Source organism: Lampris incognitus, chromosome 6 (genome assembly GCF_029633865.1).
Source record: "Lampris incognitus isolate fLamInc1 chromosome 6, fLamInc1.hap2, whole genome shotgun sequence".
Lineage (NCBI taxonomy): Eukaryota > Metazoa > Chordata > Actinopteri > Lampriformes > Lampridae > Lampris > Lampris incognitus.
Window position 1 is genome coordinate 37182480 of NC_079216.1, and position 23819 is coordinate 37206298.

Genomic DNA, 23819 nt, shown 5'->3' on the forward strand with positions numbered 1-23819 from the left:
GTCCGCCACAAGTGATACTTTATTACGTTTTTCCGTTGAATATACAACGTATGCGCCAGCTGCTTTTCGAATATTAACTTTATGGTAAAATGTTAGGATATGAAAACACAGTGAAAATAACAAATAAAGAACTGAAACATATCGAAATATACAAGCATTTAACGAATGTCAAATAAATGATCGAACAAATGCTAATAAGAAAGATGTCTTGATGCATGCTCAATAATCTATGTAAGAAAATCAAAGAAGGTTAAATCAGTTTATCTGGATACAACGTTTATTGACAGATACGTTTCATCATTCACCCAAGTGGCATATGTCACTTGGTTGAGTGTAAAAAAAAGAAAGCTGTTGCTTTGAAAAGAAACATTTAGTTTACAGACTTTTGATGTTATTAATTCAGATTCAAACAACTTTATTTATCCCAGAAGGGCAATTCAGTAAGATTTAAAGATTGAATTAAGTATTAAAAATACCTATAATTGTATGGAAACCAGGTATTGGTTTGGAGAAATGACGATTCTGAATATGGATTTTCTGCGATTAGATAAATAAATAAACACGCTCATGCGGACAAGCCCGTTTACAAAACTTCCGGTTTTGCTTTCGTCAGATCCGGTCTGGTTATGGCTGCATCTGGAATAAACCGTGGTGTGAAGCCTCTTCAAAACGCCATGAAAATGGCTAAACTAGCTACACAGCTGGACGGAGGGAACCGACACAAGGTAAACCGCTCCTCGGCTCGGCTCATGGCAATAATAAAGTTTTATAACTAAAGGAAATGGCTAGTCATTGATGTAAACACACGGGGGCGGGAGCTATTTGACAGTGGGACCTTTCCTATCACTCAGTAATTATCTACAAGTGACAAATAAATCTTTATTGATGGCGCTATGTTTGCTTTGCACTAAACAGGGGAATATCAAAGAATGATATCTGTCCCTCTGCTATATTATTAGCAGTAAATGAACGTAATGCTCGACAGTGTGCTGGCAATCAATATTTGTGTGTGTATTTTATTTGTGCTGTTAAAGCATAGTATATGTTCCTACTTTTTCTCCTTAGGAGGCCTACTGTGAATATCTAAGGAGTATCAACTATATAACACATGCACTTTTGGAGGATGCTATGTCAAAACGTAAGACCTGTATATTTGTATAAACGTGACTCAATAAAGGAAAACAATCCTTATCAAATTGAATTTTTTTTGTGGACCTAGATGTTCAAGTTCACATGTTGTAATAATATTAAGTTGGTATGCAGACATGATCACGGTATCATGAATCTGAATTGATGTTTGACTTTGGTTTAGAACAAATAGGTTTTACCTAGGCCTAGCTTTCCTTTGACTATACGTTTGTTGTTATTGCTCACAGTGTCAGCCAAACCTGCCATTTAGGCATAAGCAGTACACAAGCACTTAAGCAACATAGTTAATCCTTTTAACTGAAACTGAGTCAATCAATTGGAATACAACAGTTTACTATTACTCAAGCAAATTGAATCAAATCTGACATGTCATCAGATTACCTTTATATAGGAGCCCTCCATTTGAATAAACACCTAAGGCTGCCTTGTCCATTGAAAAAAATATTGTTTATGATTCCCTCTCTCTTTTGTCTGTTCTGGCTTCAGAGGAGAAAGAAATGGTTGTAGTGGAAGTGGAAAGGATGCTGAGGCTAGCCGAGCAATGTCTGGAGCGAGCGAAGTCATTTATAGGGAGAAGAGATGAACCGCCTGACCTCTCTACCACCACCTCCCCTTCCCTTTTGTCTTCATCTGTCCAATCAAGAACACTCAACAATTTCAGTCCTGTCCATCCAAGCAGCACTGTAGACATTGGTAAATACATTTCTTCCCATCATTCAGTCAACCAATCAAAGGCCCAAATATTACCAACTTACCACAACTAGCTTGGAGCACGCTGGGGATCATATAACATTGCCAGTGTTTACACACAAACCTTTGTCCTTTTCGAACAATTACCTACTCTCACCCCTTTTTTTCTTTTCATCATTGCAGTTGCCCCCTCTGATACTCCTGTTGACAAAGAGCTCAAATCCCCCAGCTCATCAAAGCCTGGTGACTCCAGCATATTGTCAGAGGGTAGTGGGGATTCCTGCCCTTTCCTACCTCCTGATGTCTTCCAGAGGCTACAGACAGTAGAATCACAGGACATAAGCAGAAAGTAAGGCCATCTCTAATCAAGGAGGGCTCAAAGGGAGAGCAAACATTGCTACATTCCATATATAGATATCTATGCAAGTAAACAACACATGGTAGGATAAAGCAGAGTCCCATGTAGCATCTGTGTGTGGACCAGTGTCACGTTTACATTACATTCTCACAACTAGTTTATATTTTTTGTGAGTGGGTAATAAATTCAGTCATGTTAGCTTGATATATGAGCTCTAAGACCTATGTTTATTTCATACATCTGTCTCACACACACACACACACACATTAATGTGTGTGTGTTTGTGTTGCAGAGAGTTGACACCTATCGAGGAAGCATCACGTATGAACCAGAAGTTGAAAGCCAATTATGAAGCTCGTCTTGCAAGGCTCCCACCTGGTCAAGCCTACCAAAAGACATCTTTGGTTAGTGTGTGTGTAAGGACATGCTTGTGTGTGTGCATGCACATGTATGCCTGTGTATGTGCGCTATTGTGTGTGTGCGTGCACATGTGTGTGTGTGTGTGTGTGCACATGTGTGTGTGTGTGTGTGAGAGAGAGAGAGAGAGAGAGAGAGAGAGAGAGAGAGAGAGAGAGAGAGAGAGAGAGAGAGAGAGAGAGAGAGAGAGAGAGAGAGAGAGAGAGAGGCCCCTTGGACTATGTTTCAGCTTCTGACCTGACCCAATTGCCCCATCAAACTTCACATGCACTACCAGCTCAAATCAGTTTAAATACGCTGGACACAGTGCACACTCTTTGCTTCATTGATATGATACAGCCAGTTATTTCTGGGGTTCTGCAAATGATTCCACATTAGCCACTCCTCAAATCTTTACATGCATTTTTTTCTCAATCATCTTGAAATACCATAGTAAGGCTATGGTATGGATGTAAAGTAAAGCATGGATTGTAAACATACCAACAACATGCTATCTGTCGTTCGATTTGAAACAGTGTAGTTATCCGATTCCATGCGGTATAACACTTCACGGTTCATTGTTGGCATAAAAATGTGAAATGGACTTCGGTTGTGCAAGCGGTTTTTAGTAACCTCCATTCATTGTAGAAATAGATCCAATCCACTTTGTGAATACCGGTTGATTTTTTTGGGGGGGGGGGCTTTCACGTTCGCGATAGCTAAGAGATATTTGATTGGCAGATGTGATATGAGTCCACGCCCCACATGCGTAATAACTATGGGGGACATGGTAAACGCAGCAGCCCGTCTCTGCACTCAGATAATGCGCCACCTGGGAGCTTTTAAGACCTTTTGTGGATTACCTCGTCCAGAGATTTATTTTTTTAAGTGTTAGATAACGTGACAAGAACAACCCAAGAAGAACTTTTTCCACCACGTTATATATGTATAAATCTCTATTTAAAGAATTAACTCTCATGACCAAAAAATAAAGCAATGGTAAACACGATGCAGCGAAATTAGTTTTGACCCTACTGTCAAATCGTCGTAGGTGTTTTGATCGTCCGCTGTCGCTCACAGACGGAAAATGTTCCGGCGTCCTAACAGCCAAATGGAGCTGCGCGCTTACTGGAGGAAATTAAAAGCGTTTGTAAAGGTAAAAAGTCCAAAGTTTTTCCATACTTCTATTATATGATATGTAAGTCCATCGTATTGTTGCTTTTTCAGCACGTTAGCTTAACCTGCCCTGCGTTGCCTGCTAGCTGTGTTTCTTTAACACCGCCTCCGTTTTAATCAAAGTTTTGCGCCAAATGAAATCGCAGCTTTACCTCCCTGACAGCATGTATGCTCCTTCTTACCATGCGAGGCCGCTGGATTCACGAGATCACAGTGACGTGTGTGTGTGTGTGTGTGTGTGTGTGTGTGTGTGTGTGCGCGCGCGAGTGTGTTTTATCACGGTGATGTGTAACGAACCATCCGGCGCGTCGGGTTACGTTTACTGCACATGTCGTTAATATGGATGGCGAAAGTCGTCTTTTAATATTGGCTTCTCCGATTTAGATTAGATTGTTTTAAATCTAATCTAGACTTCCTTCCAGGTTGAATCTAAGAGAACGGAGCGCCCATCACTCTGGTTTAAAGTATTTCTCTAGATTAAAAAAAAAAGTCCCGAGATTTACAAAAGTTTGAGTTGGTGGAGTCAAAAATTGGCTCAGGTATTGTTCAAGCAATTGCCTTGCAACAATATGTGTTCGTGCAAGTGGTGGTTAAGTGCTACCGCTGGACGGACAGCGGTTTAAGGCTGCTGTATGCCTGTAAACTCACCTGGCAGTGAACTCTGATGTCCATTGGGGATGACGGGGATGTTTTTCTGCTCCCATTTGCTAAACCCGAGAAACAGGCCCACGTTTGTCTGCGTCATTGAAAGACATAGATTGATTTTTCTGCATCATATTGAATTTTCTTGTAAACGGATGCTTTCTGTAAGTAAACAGTTCCTGAAGTAACCAGCTTTCTCTCTTCCTAATTCAGACGCTGTCTCTTCAAAGGCAGATGATGGAAAACCTCATCGTAGCCAAAGCCAGGCAACAAGCTGTATCCTTTCGTTGGGAAAATTGTTTGTGAAATAATGAAATTATTGATTTTGAGCAAATTAAATAAAAATGTATTTATTTGACCCCTTGAGAAGTCTGCCTTATGCAGGGTCTGGGAAAAACCTGGAGTAAACATTGCACAAAAGCATCAGCCCTTGGACCTGTCTGGTTGGCCGTGCTCCTTTCACATGGTCAATAACCATGATTATTGTTACAAGTCTAGTTGAATTTAAGTTAAATATTGACAATAGTAAAAGAGCTGTCATTATAGCTGACCTCTGGAATCAGATTAACTGATTTATTCTTAAATTCAGTCAAATTTATCAGGGAAAATGTATTTCTTCCATTGACAGCACAAGTGCTTCTCAAAAGTCATATCAAAAGTCTGGGTGTCGTGGCGGTCTAATCCATTGCCTACCAACACGAGGATCGCCGGTTCGAATCCCTGTGTTACCTCCAGCTTGGTCGGTCGTACAGACACAATTGGCGGTGTCTGCACGTGGGAAGCCAGATGCGGATATGTGTCCTGGTCGCTGCACTAGCGCCTTCTCTGGTTGGTCAGGGTGCTTGTTTGGGGGGGAGAGGGAACTGGGGGGAAATAGCGTGATTCTCTCACGCGCCAAGTCCCCCTGGCCAAACTCCTCACTGTCAGGTGAAAAGAAGTGGCTGAGGACTCCATATGGATTGGAGGAGGCATGTGATAATCTGCAGCCCTCCCCGGATCAGTGGAGAAGGTGTAGCAGCGACCGGGACAGCTCGGAAGAGTGGGGTAATTGGCAAAGTACAATTGGGGAGAAAAAGAGGAGGGAAAAAAAGTCACATACAATCACACCTGGGAACTGCAGAGAACTGCCACAGCCATCAATTGGTATCAATTTAGCAGCTCAACTGTAGCAACAAGGGGGTTATGTCTTTGACTCAAGGGCACTTTAACAGTATTTGTTGTTGGAGAGGAGAGCGTTGCTGCTGCTCAAGCTATTCCTGATAGCAAATGTTGAGTTAATGCGTCCAGGTGGCATGGCGGTCTATTCTGTTGCCTACCAACACGGGGATCTCTGTTCGAATCCCCGTGTTACCCCCAGCTTTGTCGGGCGTCCCTACAGACAGTTGGCTGTGTGTGCTGGTGGGAAGCTGGATGTGGGTATGTGTCCTGGTCGCTGCACTAGTGTCACCTCTAGTTGGTCAAGGCGCCTGTTCAGGGGGGAGTGGAAACGGGGGAATAGCGTGATCCTCCCACCCGCTACGCCCCCCTGGTGAAACTCCTCACTGTCAGGTGAAAAGAAGTGACTGGCAACTCCACATGTGTCGGAGGAGGCATGTGGTTGTCTGCCCCCCTCCCCGGATCGGCAGAGGGGGTTTAGAAGCAACCGGGGTGGCTCGGAACAATGGGGTAATTGTTTTTTTTTTCCCTTTTCTCCCCAATTATATCTGGCCAATTAACCCGCTCTTTTGGAGCTGTCCCGGTTGCCGCTCCACCCCCTCTCTGCCGATCTGGGGGGCGCCCCGACTGACCAGAGGAGGCGCTAATGCAGCAACCAGGCCACATACCCACATTTGACTTCCCACCCGCAGACATGGCCAATTGTGTCTGTAGGGATGCCTGACCAAGCCGGAGGTAACACAGGGATTCGACCCAGCGTTCCCGTGTTAGTAGGCAACGGAATAGACCGCTACACTACCCAGACGCCAAGAGTGGGGTAAATGGCCAAGTATAATTGGGGAGGAACCCCCCCCCCCAAAAAAAAATGTTGAGTCAATAACCCCTCCACCATGCAGTGTGTTGAATTCTGTCACTGTAGGACAAAGTAACTATTCCCTGCTTTGGCCTCATAACATAATCCCGATTTTAGTGTTGTTTTTATTTTTTCCCCCCTGTTATGAAACTTACCGCATGAAACTGCTTATGATAATCTATAGATAATGTAGTGAGTACATTTTTAACAAGACCATGATATTTGGTTGGGGAATACTGGCAGTGATCTCAAAAGATGTCATCAAAGTCCGCTAACAGCACAGGCACCTAGTTTGATGTTTTCCTCAACAGCTTTCTTGCCATTAGCTCCATAGGAAGATGGAGGAGAGGAGACTTAGGTTGCAGGAAGAAGCCAACAGGTAGACCCCTCCACACACTCACCAACACATGCCTACATGTACACGGATCTGATTTTTTTCCCCCTCAGTTTTATATCTAATGTATTATGACTTCTCATACTCACTTTGATGCACCAAGAACCCCTTGCCCTCTTACAAAATGGCCCTCCAATAATCCAATGTTTACTTTTCTATCAGTCCCTGGTTCAGGTCACTTGATTTAAGTTTAATCAACTCTTGAGAGCATCTGTCTGCCAAATGGCTGATGCAAATTTGCTTAGTTGCTCTGTTCGAGATATTTGGTCAGTAGACCGAGGGGAAGATACAAACCTCATTATATACAGAGTTAAGTTTATTACCTCACTTTAAATGTCTTCGTGATTATTTCACATCTGCCCCAATTAGCATTTGTTCTTCCATTACCTTTAGGAAACGTTGAATGATATCAATATATTATTGATTATATTCTTCTTTGTTACCATTATTCTCAGTACCTCTAAATTCCATCTAAAAACTCTTTAGAGATTCTTGTTTTTTGCTAGTTAGTGATGGACAGGATCCTGTTTTTTTTTTTTTCAGATATTTGAAAAAGAATTACAACATCAAAATACATGCAAGGGTGAAAATGCTGACATGTAAGGCACCTTAACTAACAATGCATGGAAGTTTAAATCCAAGAGGAGCCATTTATGTGATAGACATCCCTAATGTTTGCGTTAACATATGCAGTTGCCTAATAATCAGCATCAGGCTTGATCTCCAGATAATATTTGTGCTTATATGAAGGATAAATCTAGCTTTGATTTAACCTGTGAAGAAAAGAAAGAACATTGTGTTAACTAATGCGTTGAAATTTTTTGCTCAAATGCAGGGGCGGAGCGTGGGTCTCAGCACAAAGGGGGCGGAGCTTCTCAATGAGCCCTTGTGATAGTCATTTTAAAATTCAAAAACTGTAAACTAGCAGACATCTCATCCTATCCAGCAAACAACACAAATGGTCACTTATTGAGCCAAGCAGCCTACATGTCTAAGAAAGAATAGAAAAGCCACGTTTGTCAGACAAACCTGTTCAGAAGCTTGTTCTGAAGAACAAAAAAAAGTGTTGCTTACTCACTCCCCCTTCTGGCAGTGTGATGCAGTTATACCTCACAACCAATCACAGCTGGATCACAGCTCTGATGCATTCATGAATAGTCGTAAAAAAGGCCATAGCCTTTATAGGGGCCGTTAATATCTATGTATAGGGGCCCCATACTGCACTGTATTTTTTATCATTAGCCGACTTTATGAGTGTATCACTGAATGCGTCGGAGTCCCGAGACCTGGTGCGTTCACGGATGCTTGTAAACTCGGCAACAGAGCTCCAAACGGGGCCCCCCGACCTTGTGGGCCCTGGGGCGACTGCCCCCATGCCCCCGCTCTGGCTCCGCCACAGCTCAAATGTAAAGAATTCTTTATTTCATACAACTGTCAATGTCTCTGTCTAAAAAAATCAATTGATCATTTTACAACTTGAGTATCAATATCAGATTCATGTCAAAATTTAAGATATAAATTTATGATTCATGTCAAAATGTAAGCAATTTTTTTAAATTCATCATTGCATCTGAATAGGGATGATATAAAGTAATAGTTGACAATAATTAATCTGCGTGCTTGGTTGCATGTTCCTCATTGCAGGAGATTTGCAGCTTCAGGGACAGTGACTCCAGAGGAGCAAGAGCAGCGTATTCTCTATACCAATGTTCTCGAATATGAACAGGACAACGTGAGTCTTGATCTCATCTGTTGAGTACAAATCTGTGTCAGCATATGTTCTAAAATAAAGGAGACAGTAGTCAAGTATGTCTGAATTTAAAAGGTTCTGTGATTTGAAATGGTGTGTGTGTGCGTGCGTGCGTGCGTGTGTGTGCGCGCGCCTGTGTTTGTGTACGTGTGTTTTTCTCTTAGGATTGGCCCAAATTGTGGAAAGCCAACTTGAAGAAGAATCCTTATGATGGCACTTTGATTTCAGGCCTGGTCTCATACCTGCTCAGGTAAGAAACACAGTACATGTGACACAGATAAGGCTCTCTGTTTAAAGACTCATGTACTTGGCTGCTCTTAGTTCTACATATTAAGCTGTAATTTAGCTTTACAAAACAGTCTTATGATGGCCTCTTACATCATTGTTACTAACAACACAAGCAGGATGTGCATCACAGGTCAGCTCAGTTACTCTGTATAGATATATTGCATCATACTCCCAGTCAATACCTGACCCCTTATTTGGAAATAGGGACATGTATTTACATGTTACACCTGCCATGTCTTGTCCTAAAGATATGTTTTGTTACTATCAGTCACAAAACATATCTTTAGTTGGTTATTTTGTTACTATCCACTCGATTTTTAGGTAAATATTATTTGCCTATTTTTGTCAAAAATTGGTAAACAAGCTGAAGAAGGTTGAAGAGATCATGTTCAATTGCTCATGTGTTTGTGTGCACAACAAATATTATGTCCTCAGCCGTTCTGACCACCCAGTGATGAAGCTGCTGCGGAAGCAACAGTACAGAGTGTATAACAGGCTCTACCCCATCGTCAGCAAAGCTCTGCCTCCCAGTCCTGCGCTGTCACTCAAACAGTCTCGCAGTGCCCACAACCTGATCCATCATGGTACGGCTGACTTGTTATTTGTGGGGTGGGTTAAATGAAGAAAAGGTTTAGTTTTGATGCATAATCTACTCTCAGTTCACATATCTGGTTATTTTGTGGCCACATATTTCCTAGTGTTTAATTTCAGTAGTTTTTAAAGTATTTTTTTAAGAAATTATTGTGTTGGTTAACTATACCAAATTTATCCTGCTTTTATAATAGTAATGATTGTCCTTGGCTGTTTTATTCATTGTGTCCATTTTATGTCAACTTGAAAAGGCTTTGACTACATATAATACTTCGAGAAAATAATTTGGGGAGCCATTTGAAATCTCCCCAATAACTACCTGTGGGTCCTGACCCACACGTTGAAAAACACTTTTATTTGATTGAATTTGGGATTCAACATGGGCGAAGTGCTAACAACCCAGTAACCCAATAACTTCAATGTACCATTGTCTCCTTTTGCCTCCTTTCTATAGCACAGTAAATTAATTAAACAATTTGCCGATCATATTGATTGCGCAATTTTGTTTTTGCGTTTCAGAATACTATGCTAGATTTGTTGAATTACTACAATTTTGTCTGGGCCTTTGGCCATTAAAATGTGCATCTTTATGTTTACTCAGAATTGAATATTTACAGCTGCATTAAGTGTTACAGTGACTTAAATTAGTTCCTGTAATGTGAAAGGATTGCTGGTACTACGCATCATACAATCAACACTGCGGTCTACAGTTTTCCTTAGCAAGAGACAGACTTTGCCTTCACTCAGCTCATTGTTGACAAAATCCAGACCATTCAATGCCCAGGCTAAAATGTCAACAAGCAACTGTGTACATATCCAGAAGACAGAGCAATATTGCCGTCACTTTTGAGTTCTCTGCAAACATTTTCCCTGATGAAAAAATGCATTGCGAGCATGTTGTTTGTTATACTTTGGCCACCATAGAGACAGGACAGGAGGGATGAAGAGTGAGTGTGTGTGTTTTGGAGTCTCTGTAACACTATTGTCTGCCATCTAGCAGTCAGAAAAATCGCTATATGTAGATGTACTGTTCATATAACTCATTTAAAACACCTGCTCTGTCCATACAGATTCTCCAAAGAATTTGACCAGGACTGTTGGAGGTGGTGTTGGAGGCCAGAGCCTCAGCTTTGACTCCTTGCCTTCTCCCTCCCTCTGCAGTGACCTAACCACCAATTATGGGGACGAAGAAGGAGAAGAGATTGGCATACCTGTGACAGTAGACAGGGAGAATTCCTTTGAGGACTTGGAACAGTTCCTGACCCAGCTGGACTGGGCCCCATCTCACATCACTGGCAATGACACTGGCTCGGATTCGGACCTGACTTTTGAACCCTCTATGCAGCTGGAGCATGAGAGCCACATCCTTGAGCTAGAGATGAGAGCTCTGAAAGAGCACCTGAAGGGCATTGTCAAGGACATTCATATTGCTATTGGTAAGGAAGTTGAGTGAGGATACTTTGTGTGTACTTGAGTGTGGCTAGTTATGTTAATGAAGCCAAACAAATGTCTGTATTGGGCTGAATGAACTGTTCAAGTTCTTATACCACATTTTTGGGCGTGTCTTTTATTTTTCAGACCAACTCCTGTCCCTTTGTCTGCTATCCTTTGAGTGTCTAAACACAGCAAGCTCTAAGGACCTGTGTGTAGCTAGTATAGAGGAAGTCTTCTTCACACCACTCTGGAGTCCCCTATTGGCTCTTTTCAGGTAACACAACCATACCTTAATTCACCATCCACCGTGCTCAAGATTATGGTTTTACACTGATTCGAGAGATGTTACTCTGCAGCCCTAGGGCTAGTTGGATATAGAGGCTACGTTTGAGGTTATCGCAACTACTGGTTATAATTTAAATACCCCTTTAAATTGCATTTTTTTTTGTAGATACTTGATAGAAAATGACAACTTGTTCTCTAGACCTTAAGATTTGAAATAAGAATTCCTTGTTCCTCCTAACCCCAAGATGGTTGAAGACTCTGATGTATCCTATATATGAACACTGAGGCATCTTATCTATCTCAATTTTGCAGTAAGAATTGAACATCCATTATCCAAGCCGCTTATCCCAATTGGGGTTGCGGGATACTGGAGCCTATGCCAGCAGTCATTGGGCGGCAGGCGGGGAGATACCCTGGACAGGCCGCCAGTCCATCACAGGGCCAGTCCATCACAGAATTGAACAAATGGAATTAATTAAAAAACTAAATACACATAGGCCAACACACAGGCTGAAAATCCTTCTGCTGTCATCTAGCAAGTGAAATTCTCAGTTTGCTGCAGGCTCTAGCCCCACCACCATTGTGAATGTTTCATTGAACTAATGTGTAGTGGTTGGCACAGTGGCCCAGTGGTTAGCACTGTTGCCTCACAGGAAGAAGGTCCTGGGTTCAAACCCCAGGCCGTCCCAGGTCCTTTCTGTGCGGAGTTTGCCTGTTCTCCCTGTGTGTGTGTGAGTTTACTCTTGGCAGTCCGGTTTGCTCCAGCCATCAAAAAGACATGCATGTTAGGGTTAATACTCCTGTCTGTGCCCCTGACCAAAGCAATGGAAAGAAGAACTGGAGTTGTTCCCCGGGAGCTGCACGGCGGCTGCCCACTGCTCCCAACTACACAGCTGGGATGGGTTAAATGCAGAGATTGAATTTCATTGTATGTATGTACAAATGACAAAGTATATTCTATTCTAATCTATTTAGAGCATTGTTTTATCACAATTGGGGGTGTGGACAGAGTTTGCAGTAAGGTGAACATTTCAGCCACTACGTTTCAGCAAAAGCAGGGTTTTCAGCCTGTATGCGCACAAACACCCGGTGATCTCTAGAACTGGACCCGCATATTCAACAATTTGGATATTCGTTCGTTGGGCAGGTATTCAGTTTTCAATATTGGGATTCGGATTTTTTTTTTCTAAATGTAGGTTATCAATAAAGGTGAACTGCAAAATACGTTTTGTCAGTACATTCTTGTACTGTGTTTATACTTTTTAATTGCACTGTTAAAGTGTGGAAATATAGATCATCTCAGTTTGGGCGCCTGACATCCCCCTCACTTGCAGTAGTGACATTACGCGTCAGTTCACCGTGGCCATTAAAGGGAAGACAAAATGCCGAAGACCTCGGCTGTGTAATGAATGGGTTGAATGCAAAGGACAAATGTTGTTTCAATGTGTGCAAGTACTGACAATGACAAAGAAATGATAAAAAAATATAAATATTATGAATATAAATCTCAAATCTTAAATTTGTTGGAGCTAGTGTGTTGTTTCTGCACTTCTGTTTCACAGCGCTTTGTCAGGTATTGTCTCAGATTTGGGGCCTATTATGAGTGTTTGTGTGGGTCTATAATTTATCCATGATAATAGTAATAATAAATCAATCTTATATAGTGCTTTTCTAACACTCAAAATCGCTTTACAATAAACGGGGTGAAACAAGACAACAGATAAACATAACACAAACATGCAGGGGTGGATGGAAAGGGGGGCTACAAGAGGGAGAAGCAGCAGCCACACATGACGCCAGCAGTACTCTCCGACTTAGACAGATACTAAAGGGCAAGAAAAACAAAAAACAACAGCACTGTGGATGTTGATTTTCTGCAGGGTTTTACTCCTGTAGCCTATTCCTCTCCCAAGGTATCCACTAGGCAGTGGCACTATTTATACATAGCTGGGGGCTGGTTTCATGGGCATCAGGGAATATACACACACCGGTGGGCCTGTGTACCGCACATCTAGGGGCCAGAAGTCCTCCGAGTCCCTTGTAGTTCAGCCAGGGTCCAAGGTGTACCCAGTTGCTGTGTGTCGCCACGAGGAGGCACTACACAGAGCTTGCTGTTGGAGAGGCTACGTACTGGCAGGGAGAGACTTACGTGCTCAGCACTCCTGTTCACGTCTGCTAGCCAGCAGTGAAGGTTGAGTGTGAAACGTGACATTCAACCTTCACGTGACACTCAACCTTGTTGAGTGTGAGATGTGACAGGCACACAGCTTAACACCAACACACTAGACGCTTCACAACAACCCAACTTCTTACACAAGAATGTCAGACACACAATAGAGAAATTTGTCACAAGATGTTATTATGTCACAAAAAGTGCATAGATAGGACCTCGTTCAACCAAACCCCTTGGGATTATCCATCCATCCATTATCTGAACCGCTTATCCTGCCCTCAGGTTTGTGGGGATGCTGGAGCCTATCCCAGCAGTCATTGGGGGGCAGGCGGGGAGACACCCTGGACAAGCTGCCAGGGCATCACAGGGCCCCTCAGGATTATAAACTTGCATAAAACACACCAAACCTTTTGGAAAATGTTTTTTTATTGATAAATCATACAAACAACAATACCATAGAATAACAGAATCCTTAAAGAATAATCCCTTTAATGAAACCAAAAGACACGTGCTGCAACGCTATGCCATCCATCTCAGCCGAGAACAGAGAAATTTTGGGCTTAGTCCTTCCCGAATCATGTTAAGCCCCCCAGCCGAAGCTTAGAATATTCACTGTTGATTACAGTCGAGCTTTTAATTTAACTGAGTAGTATCTTTGTTGTTGTCTGTTTTTATTGTTTTAATGCACTATCAAGCACTTTGAGATTGTCTCTGACGATGAAAGTTGCTATACAAATAAAAAGCATTGTTATTATTACTAGCAAAACTCTGGAGCCCAACAAATGGTATTTAGGACAGCCCTTGTAATCTCACATGCAAGAAATGCAAGTCTCATGGACAACTGTGTTCAAAATAGTATATTTGTGTGTAATGTCAGTGCAGCAAAAACTGCAGCCAATTATATTTGTTGTGTGTTTTAGTGAAAAATGTCATGTCACAGTTGAACCCTGATAACTAACTTCCACAATTATTGCTCTCGTACTGTTTCCTTTGTACTGATTTGGAAAACAGTAATTGTAGTTAAAGTAATGCAGTGAGAGGACTGGTTTAGTCCAGCCCTGCTCAGTGATTACTCTAAAGTGTGTAGAAAATATATTCTACCAGAACTGAGCTCTGTTATGCCTTGATTTTCCACACTTTATTAATTTTTTTGTTGCTACTGACAAGATGGGTCCAGGTTTGGCATTAAGCAGTTCAAGATTTTGTGAAAATAAGTGCAAGTCTTCTATTGACCAGAATGTGGCAGTGCTTGTCTGAAATTAGAGTACCGGTACACTGGTCTCTTTTCCCAGCATTGTATCACATGCCTCATCTGCTCAGACTCAAATCAGAGGTTTTGTGTTAAGGGGTAATACTGTGTCCAAAAACAAACGGTTGATGCAGTTGTTATAACATCAGACTGCAATGATATTTTCCCGTTGTTATTAAATGTAAACATGTATTCTAAATTATACCAAATGGCCACTTAGTAATGCTGGAGGAGGTCTCTTGTCTCTTTCTTCCTTGATATTTTAATGTTTGTGTTTGTGTGTGTAATCATGTTGAGATGGTGCATGCTTTGACATGGCTTTTAATCCTGCTTGCAGAAACAGTTTAGAAAAGGGCAGTCTATGGCCATGTAGGAATGCACCTGATCAGCAAGTGTTCAAGTACTCTTTGATAACGTAAATGATGCTCAGTTGGTCCTAAGGGAACTTGATATGAGTCAAGAACCTTCTGTGCCGCACCACCGCCAGTCTTCATCAATAGATTTTTGCTCTGGGGCACCCCGGTGGCTCACCTGGTAGAGCACGTACCACATTAAGGCGGAGTCCTTACCCCAGTGGCCTGGGTTTGAATCCGGCGCGGGCCCTTTGCTGCATGTCATCCCCTCTTTCTTCCCTGCCTTTCCTGTCTCTCTACTATCACTGTCAATCAAGCAAAGAAAAAATTTTTTTTTGCTCTATACACCAAATTCGGACCTTGCCAGAACCATGTCACAACAGCAGCTGGGATTTATCAGACCAGGCTACGTTTCCCCCCCCCCCCCCATTCTTCAATCATCCAGATTTTGTGATCCCGTGCCCACTGTACCTTAATCATTGTTAGTGAAAAAACAGAAATGGAACCTGAAAGAGTTTTATGCTCCCTGTAGTGTGTTCACATCAAGGTTTGATGAATTTTGTGTTCTGAGATGTCCTTTTGCACATCACTGTTCTGAGATTTATTTGGATACTTTTGGCCCACTTGTTAGTAAGAATGAGTCTTGCCCTTCTAACCTTTTCATCGACAAGGCATCTTTGTACACAGGACTGGAAGTTTTCTGATTGTCACACCATTCTTGGTAAAATCTAGATCCAAGTGTGTAGTAACATCCAAAAAGGGCAGCCATTTTGGAGAGGCTGGCTCTAACAGGCTGGCTCTTTATCTGGCACTAACAATCCTGTCACTCTTAGAGGTACTTTTATGTGTCTTGCTCATTCTAATATTTACTCAAACAATGAACCTTTTTAATGGTCTCTGCATGATTTCTATACTTAGTCACAGCCAGGTGACTCACTGTCTGAAGGGGTGAGTTGTTTATTACATACACCCTTCTGTTTGAATAAATTAGGCGTTGACTGAATATTGATATCTATCAGTTTTGTTATGTGCTGTAATGGTTGTTGCAGGCACACCATAGTTGCTGTACCACACTACACATGGCAATCCATTTTTTTCACCTTTTTTAAAATTATCTATCAGCCATCCATGAAATGCCACTCCCATAAGTGGCATTTCATAGATGCCCAAAAAAAAAAAGTTTCCCAAAATTGTGTTTTGTACTTTTGATTTTAATCGGCCATTACCTTTTGGATGTTTTCTGTATCTGTGGTTGTACAGGAAGGTACACAGAGAGAGGGAGCTTGCCTTTGAGTGCAGTGTGAAGCTATACCGTGATGCCTCACCTGGAGACATCGGTGTTCCCCTAAAACTGTTTCCCCAGGACCCCAGCACTCTCAAAGGCTCCTACCCTTATGAGTCTGCAGTTCAGGAGCTGAAGCTTCTGTTTAAAGACTGTTGCCCACAGAGAAAGCTGGAGTGTATTGGTGAGTCTCTTGTTTGTTGCCTCCATAGTCTGCCTTTCAAGGCAAACATTTTAGCCAGTATTGATGAATAATGCCCACATCAAACAGTGTTTTTCCTCTCTCTCACTCACTTGGTATTTGAAGAAGCCAGGAGGAACATTACTCCCATTAAAGTGATTATGTCTTTCCATTGCAGTCTGGTTACAGATAAGTCAGCATTGTTAGTCTGCAAATCATGGAAAAGGTCTTGTAATTTGTGATGAATGATTGTGCTTTTGATCTGTCCTGTTGCAACTTAACGTTTACATCTATTCATTATTCCTTAGCATACAAGTCCTAGGGAGCCTTTGATATGATAAGGTGCTTGTTATATTATGGTTATAATGTCGTAGGTTCAAGTGTGCCTCACAAATCTTGTCACATCAATGGCTGTCTGTCTCTTTAAGCTATCACATCAGTCTCCACACACTAGTACTGTCTAATGAAGTAAAGATAACACAAACGAAAATACATTTTGGGGGCCAATTTACTCAGCACACTACTGTACCTTATTTGTTTCAGTGCAGCTTGTGATTTGTCTTGACATTTCTTGCCACACTTTATTCATACTTACTACCATAGTAAAAAAAATCCTTGCTGATCTGAAGTGTCTGAACTGAAGTTGCTGATCTGAAGTGCTGGTCTGTTTTTGTTTTTGTTTTTAAATCAGTGATCCAGTATCAATGCTCCTGTTCTTAGAGATGTTTATTGAATATGGGCCTGGTTCCTTTACCTGACCAAACTAGAGAAGCCTTGAAGTTGCTTGTGCTCTTATTTCAGATGACGTTACATTTCACAGAAACAGACACACGTTGCATCGCTATTGAATTATTGCTGCACTGCCTTGTGTATTTAGTTGAAGGATTATCAACTATGAATCCTCATTATTAATTTTCGTAACTTCTGTGTGCTCGTGTGTCGCAGTTCGGACGTTGCGTCTAATCTGTGCCTGTGCCGAAGACTACAGATGTATCCAGGAGGGCGACTCGCAACCCAGAATGGCTGCCATGTGAGTATTCTATCACTGTTCCAATAAAATGAAGACAAACGGGCACAGAGATTGTCATAATTGCAATGGCCAACGCACCCAACGGATGCACTTTGTTGAACCCAAATACACCAAGTTTTAAACTCTGCCACAAAGTGAAAGTCTGTTGCTCATTCCCATTGGTGCTGCACTAATGATACTTTACTTTTTGAGTAAATGGGAAAGGACTCTCCCAAAAGTCCAGTGGAAGCACCCACACATCATTTAAGGTTTCTTGCTTCGGTAGTTGCCCTGTCAGATCTCATCAGTGCTCAGTTAGGCCCAGCGCAGCAGGGGGCTGTCCAAGGTCCACTGCCCCCTTGCAGAGAGCCTTTCTTGGCTCTGCCTTAAAGTGTGTCGTCTTGTTTGGGTTTGGAACACACCCAGGACCTGATGAGCTGCTTGGGTAAAGGAGAAGCGAAGGAGGTTTGCAGAATCTGGAGTGATGGAGAGAGGGTTAGACAAAAGCTTGACAGGTCACTGAGTTCATAGTGGAAAAAACTTACAAAGTGCACTCTGGAATTAGTCTAAAGTAGAACATTGTCTTGCAAAGGCTTGTCTTTTAGAAATGTTGACAAATAAAGAGCTCCAGAGGAAGTATGTACGCAGAGGTTAATTGTCTTTCTGTGGATCTGATTGATAGTGGTTCAAAATATTCTCGGCACTCACTACTGTCTTATATGACTTTTTATTTGTAAGTTGGAAAAAATAAGAGCATTTTGGTATTAACAATGCTCAACCTGGAAGCCATCTATAGAGAAACTTTGTTTATTAGACCAGTTGTTAAGAGATATTTACTGACATTCATTTGAATAAAGTCTGCTAACTTGAGTTCCTGGTAAGTGACAGTTGGTTTTTTTTTTATTGGGGCTCAAATGCTTTGGAATAAAACAAAGGCGACATGTCATCAACATTTAAGAGGCGGCTTCTACACGATACAGTTTTGTGGTGTCTGTGTGCACAAGTGTGATCAAGGCTACACCCGCACACCTTTCAGTGGGGATTTCTTAGTACACTTGAGCAAACACTGCAGCCTCCAAAATCCCAGCATACAAAGAAGAACCTCTCGCTTTTCCCCTTTCCTCTAAAGGGTGGTCTAATGTCTCATCTCCTTGATACGATTTTATCACCCCATCTCTCATACGCTTTTGGATTAGTTTAGAGGGGGGTTGGGGCACGTCGCCTGCTCCATATCTGTCTTCTTGTATTGGAGTGTGTGCAGACCGATAATAGATAGCAGACTAGAGGAGTTGACTGGGAAGCACTTCTCAAAGACGGTTTTCCAAAGAAGTTAGGATGTTGAGGTGATTTTTTTTTCTCTCACAGCTGTGTAACTGACTCAGTTTGCACTCTTTGAAACTAAATTTAATCATAGCACAAGCTCTATGTACTATCTGTAACCTGTAAAAACATTGGCTCTTGAAACATTTAGGGAGCACCGAGAATCACTGAATGTCTCATTCCATGCCATGCAAAAAAAGAAAAAAGGAAAAAAAAAGGTCTTCAGAAATCGGAAAAGGCCAGTTCTGGGTTCTCCAGAATAATGTTATCATAATCCTTTTAAGTTAAAATGACTTTCAGAGCTGCAGCATTTGTTAGAAAAGAGCACATCTGTCCAAGCCTCATTTCCAAAATCTGAAGTCTTTCAGAAGGACAGTTCTTGACGTTGGCCATAGCAGATCCATTTTATTTCAAGGAATGCCTTAATCTAGGCGGTCGCTGCTGGCATCTCTAATGTAATGAAACGCTGTCTCATAGATGTGCTTTCTTTTTCACTCTAAAGTTGAATCAGGCGTAGTTTAAAGGGTAATTTAAGACTGTATTTTCCTGTGTTCGCGCTTTGGTCGTAGTTTGATGTAGACCCAGATGTGAATGCTTTTCTTAGTCCCTCTAAATACAGGTTGCTTTTTCTCTGTCACTTATAAGGAAGCATTTTTGGTCGCAGTCTAATCCAATGAGCGATCCTATTACTTTGCTCGTAACCAACCTTGTTCCCTTTCTCTCAAGAGATGGGCTCGTTAGCGTTTAGCAGGAATGAGCAGTGCTTTATATTTACATAGATCTCGTTTGGTTTCAATTCACACTGTCTGCTGTGATTCACACTTAACTCATTTAAGACATGATTTTTCTCTGTTTACTCTCCTCCTTTATTCATCTTAATGCATTTCCTCATTCGTTTATTCTTTTGTTCTCGATCAACTTGGGACTCCTTGGTTCTCTCTACCCTGCTCAATGTCCTTTTTTTATTTCATTGTCAACTTAGTCATTCTTCTCTCTTTCCCATTATCATTTGTTTTTCTGCCTATTTTGATGTCTGATGATTAGCAGATTTTTTTTAACCTTCACAGGTAAAGATGAAATTTGACTGCATTAAGAAGTGAGGTCCCTATTTTTACACATGCAAAGCGCACTACAGCCTTTTGAATATTGAGACGACTCCGTTCCCTTTGTTTTTCACAGTAGTGAATGCAGAAGATTGTTATTCTGGGTTTTGATTATGTGTGTGAGGTCCAACTCTCTGGTTACATGAGCCTGTGTCCGCACTTCCCTGAACCTGCAAACAGAAGTATCCAATTGCATCTGGCTGGGTCAGTCACGGGCCAGTCACTTCACCTTCTCACGCAAGCTAGCAGAAAGCAGTTAGCCCTGCGTGTGAGTGCTGATAAACAAATGGTCACTGTCTGCACCCAGGGAGAATGCTATCGAGCTGTCATCATCTGTTTGGCCATAATTTGCTCCACCCACCACCCCACCAGATATCAGGGGGAAAAAAACAACACATTATCATTTCCATCTTTGAGTACACATCCCACTGAGCTGCATTTGATTTAGTTTTGAGCTGGTCCTTCGGGGCACTTGTGTCATCATACTCAGTCAATTTTGTCCCTCCCCCCTCCCCCCTTGTCTGCTTTGTTTATGTTCCTCTGAAACCTTCTAAAATTAATTCCAATCTCCCCTTCTGTGCTTCTCCCTCTATTCTGACAGTGGAGCAGATGATCTGTTGCCCATCCTGGCCTATGTGGCTCTACGCTGCGAGTGTCCTCAGCTGGTGTCTGAATGCGCAGCCTTGGAGGAGTTCATTCATGAAGGGTGAGTTTTGTAATACAGGTGGATTATTGCTCCATTTGTTTGCAAAATTTACTGAGGTGCTGCCTTTGTTGCTTATTTATTTATTTATTTATTTATTTATTTTAGTTTAGGCCAATCTGTGCTGTGCCCTCTTTTTATGACATTCCTTTCTGCATCCTCATGAGGTCTGCATGTGCACACTGTCATAAAATACAAGCATAAAGTATTTTGAACATATGCCACAGTCCCAATAACCAATTCCATGCATGTTGTCAAATAACATATGTGTGGTGAATCGGGGGAAACGGGGTCACAGGCTCAGATTTGTCACACTGAGTTTCAGGGTGTTGTTGCGTGTGAGCTCAGACCACACCCAGGAGGTCTCCTCATGGTAATAAAAGCAGTTAGTTGTAAAAATGAGCTGGTTAGATTGGCAGTGGCCGAGGAATGTTGGGTTATTTGGGATTTGGTTTCCCCTCGCTATAAAAATACAAATAAAATCTGACTAGATGTTTATGCAGCTCAGTGGTTTGGAAGCCTCAAGCAGAGGGTGTGATGGGACAAAATGGGGGGGGGGGTATAATGCTTGGAGGAGATTTGACCCCCCCCCCCCAGTTGTATTTATTTATTTATTTCTTCAATTGAAGAGAGAGTGTTTTGAAGTACTTTGATGAATCACTTGTCACTCATTGCTGAGGAGATATTTGCAACCCAAGCATAAGCATTCGGTGTCCTAACCACAGCCCTGTCAGCAGTTTAGTGATAAACATCCCATTCCCCCCCACCTTCTCAGCCATCCACCCATGGCTCTCGTGTCTTGGTCTCGTTATTCCAGGGTCACTCAGGGTAGACATCTGCGCCATCCTTCCCCCATCTCCCCTGTGCAGTGTTTGAGTAAATCCTGACCATTGTTGGTTATTTTCTTCTCTTATCTCTTCATCTCCCATTCCCCTCTTTTCCAGTTCACTCTGTTGCCCCACCTCCATAGGTATGCAAACTTTTTTCCCAAAACTACTTTTTTGAGAAAAAAAAAATCCACATCTGTTGTATCAATCGCTGCACAATGTTTGTTGTTTGGAGGCTGAATGGTCCACACTGAGTAAGACGGGTGATCCTTTTGCCCTTTTGAGAGAGTTGTGTTATTTTAAAATGGTGCTCTGATAATCGTGTCCTTAACTTATGAATGGAGTCCTCCAATCTGGGCTCTGTAATGCTGGGTAAGTTCCCACTGTGACAATGTCGACAAGGCTGAAGTATGATTGACATGTTTGGGATGCTGTGTTCATTTATATCAGTCTAGCCGCTCATCCGACTGCATGTTGGTTGTGTTTCTAATTTGAATTGTCACATTTTTTCCATCAATCAATCAATCAATCAATCAATCAATCAATTAATCAAGTTGCATTTTTTAAAGTGCTTTTCCAGCTGCAACAGCCACTCAGTGCTTTACAATTAATTAATTCATTAAGCTAATCGTTTACTCACCTATTTATTTACCAATACATCACTGATAGCAGACATCTGATTTTTCTACCTAGGTTTCATTAATCTGTCTGGCACAGAATTTAAGGGTAAACAAATCCACAAAGTTCCTATTTGGTACAACTATTTCATACTCTATCTCCCCTAGTCTATTTTATGCACCCCATCATCAATAACAGCCATATATACAGGGCTCCAGATGCCGACTAAAATGGTCGCCAATGCGACTAACTTTTTAATTTTGCGACCATTTTTTTTCTGCCAGTTGCCAGTAGCCACCATTACCCACAAGCAAAAAAAAGAAAAGAAAAAGAAATGACCATACATTTTGTTTGTGTACTGCACTCTCATCTCCTCTCACGCCTGCATCTACCTGACCTATCACATGAACTCCTGTACGGTTTCCAATACATAAACTTGTCTGCACATCGGTCCTACGGTGGTTGAAACGTCAGCTGTACAGATGAACAGAAACGGAAACATTTTCTAGCCTTCAGTTTTTTGACCGAGATGGACAACTCACCCCACCTTTTTTGTTCTGTAACCTCCAGCTGTCCTATCGGATAAACTAATGCTTCATCTGTTTTCCAGTTATTTGATTGGAGAGGAGGGTTACTGTCTGACCTCCATTCAGAGTGCCCTGGCCTATGTTGAGTCACTGCACACAGGAGGAGCTCACAGCTGCACAGCCGAGCTTGCTTGATACAGGTACGATTTATTGCCACCACAGTTTAAAGGCAGTTTAATAAACCAATCTTCACATATACGGCAGGACAATGTAATACAATACAAGAATTAATAAAACATTAACATGGGGGACTAAACTCTATTGTGGCTTAACAGATAGTATCCAGTGTGTTAAATCACTAACCCAGTTTTACCATTTCCTGGGCATAATATTTGAAAGGTACACAGACACTGTGATAAAAGGTTCTTTTTAAACACTTTGAAGTAGTATGACTGGGTAATTTTGCCAGCCATAATAACCTATGATGACTGCAGTAATAACCAGAAAATGAGTTTACGCAATTCAGAATAATGCAGTACACAGAGTGATTGGAGCGGAGCAGGACAGCCTGACTGGTAGGGCCCAAAAAGATGCCCACACCACTAAGTGATGGCAACAGGCGCACAACTTATATCATGTGACATCCTCAACCAGCCTTCCGCAAAACTCCCAGAGACACAATGTTTCCACTGCGAGTAAACATTTGACTCAGCAGAGCACTGTGTTTCTCAGCTGTCCCTTTGCTGCTTGCCCCCTGGATTGATAAGAGGTAGCTGGATGGAGCATTACATGCTGGAATAGCAGATATTGTATAAATGTTGTAAATGTTTGTTCTTCACATTATACTGACCAGAATTATCTCCAATCTGGTAGTGCTATATGTACATTCTACATCCGTCCACTTAAATCTAGCAACAATCCTATCGGTCTTGTTTTTCACACAGACAAACCAAGGCAAAAGTCACACCCAAGATTTCCAAGCATTGCTTTAGGCATTCAGAGTTGGAAGCATCTTTTCAAAATGATTTAAATCCACCAATCCTTATTGCAAGTTAAAACAATCTATAAACAGAAAAACGATGCATCAAACAGTTAAATATCACATATCAAAATATGTGATATTTGACTAAATCAACTCTTATTGGGTTACTCATCAATTAGTATTAATGTAAAACTTTCCAAAAAATGTTTTCACAGCCTGCTTTCTTACCTTTCATATCTCATGAACAGATACCAGATATGATTAGTTGTAGGAAACATTTTATGTGTAGTTCCAATTTAGTGTTTCATTTTGTCTTGTAGGCTGCTGCAGT

The 23819-nt window shown here is 41.7% G+C and overlaps 1 protein-coding gene across 1 annotated transcript; it reads left to right on the forward strand.

Moving 5' to 3' along the window:
- Positions 1–626: 626 nt before the first annotated feature.
- vps9d1 (VPS9 domain containing 1) lies at positions 627–22701 on the forward strand. The gene is made up of 16 exons (XM_056282398.1): positions 627–725; positions 1066–1138; positions 1636–1842; positions 2023–2188; positions 2490–2601; positions 4625–4687; positions 6746–6798; positions 8458–8545; positions 8728–8813; positions 9287–9435; positions 10513–10878; positions 11021–11150; positions 16197–16402; positions 17345–17429; positions 20433–20537; positions 22590–22701. The coding sequence occupies exons 1-16, from the start codon at positions 627–629 to the stop codon at positions 22699–22701; spliced, it is 2100 nt and encodes a 699-aa protein (XP_056138373.1).
- The last annotated feature ends 1118 nt before the right edge of the window (positions 22702–23819 follow it).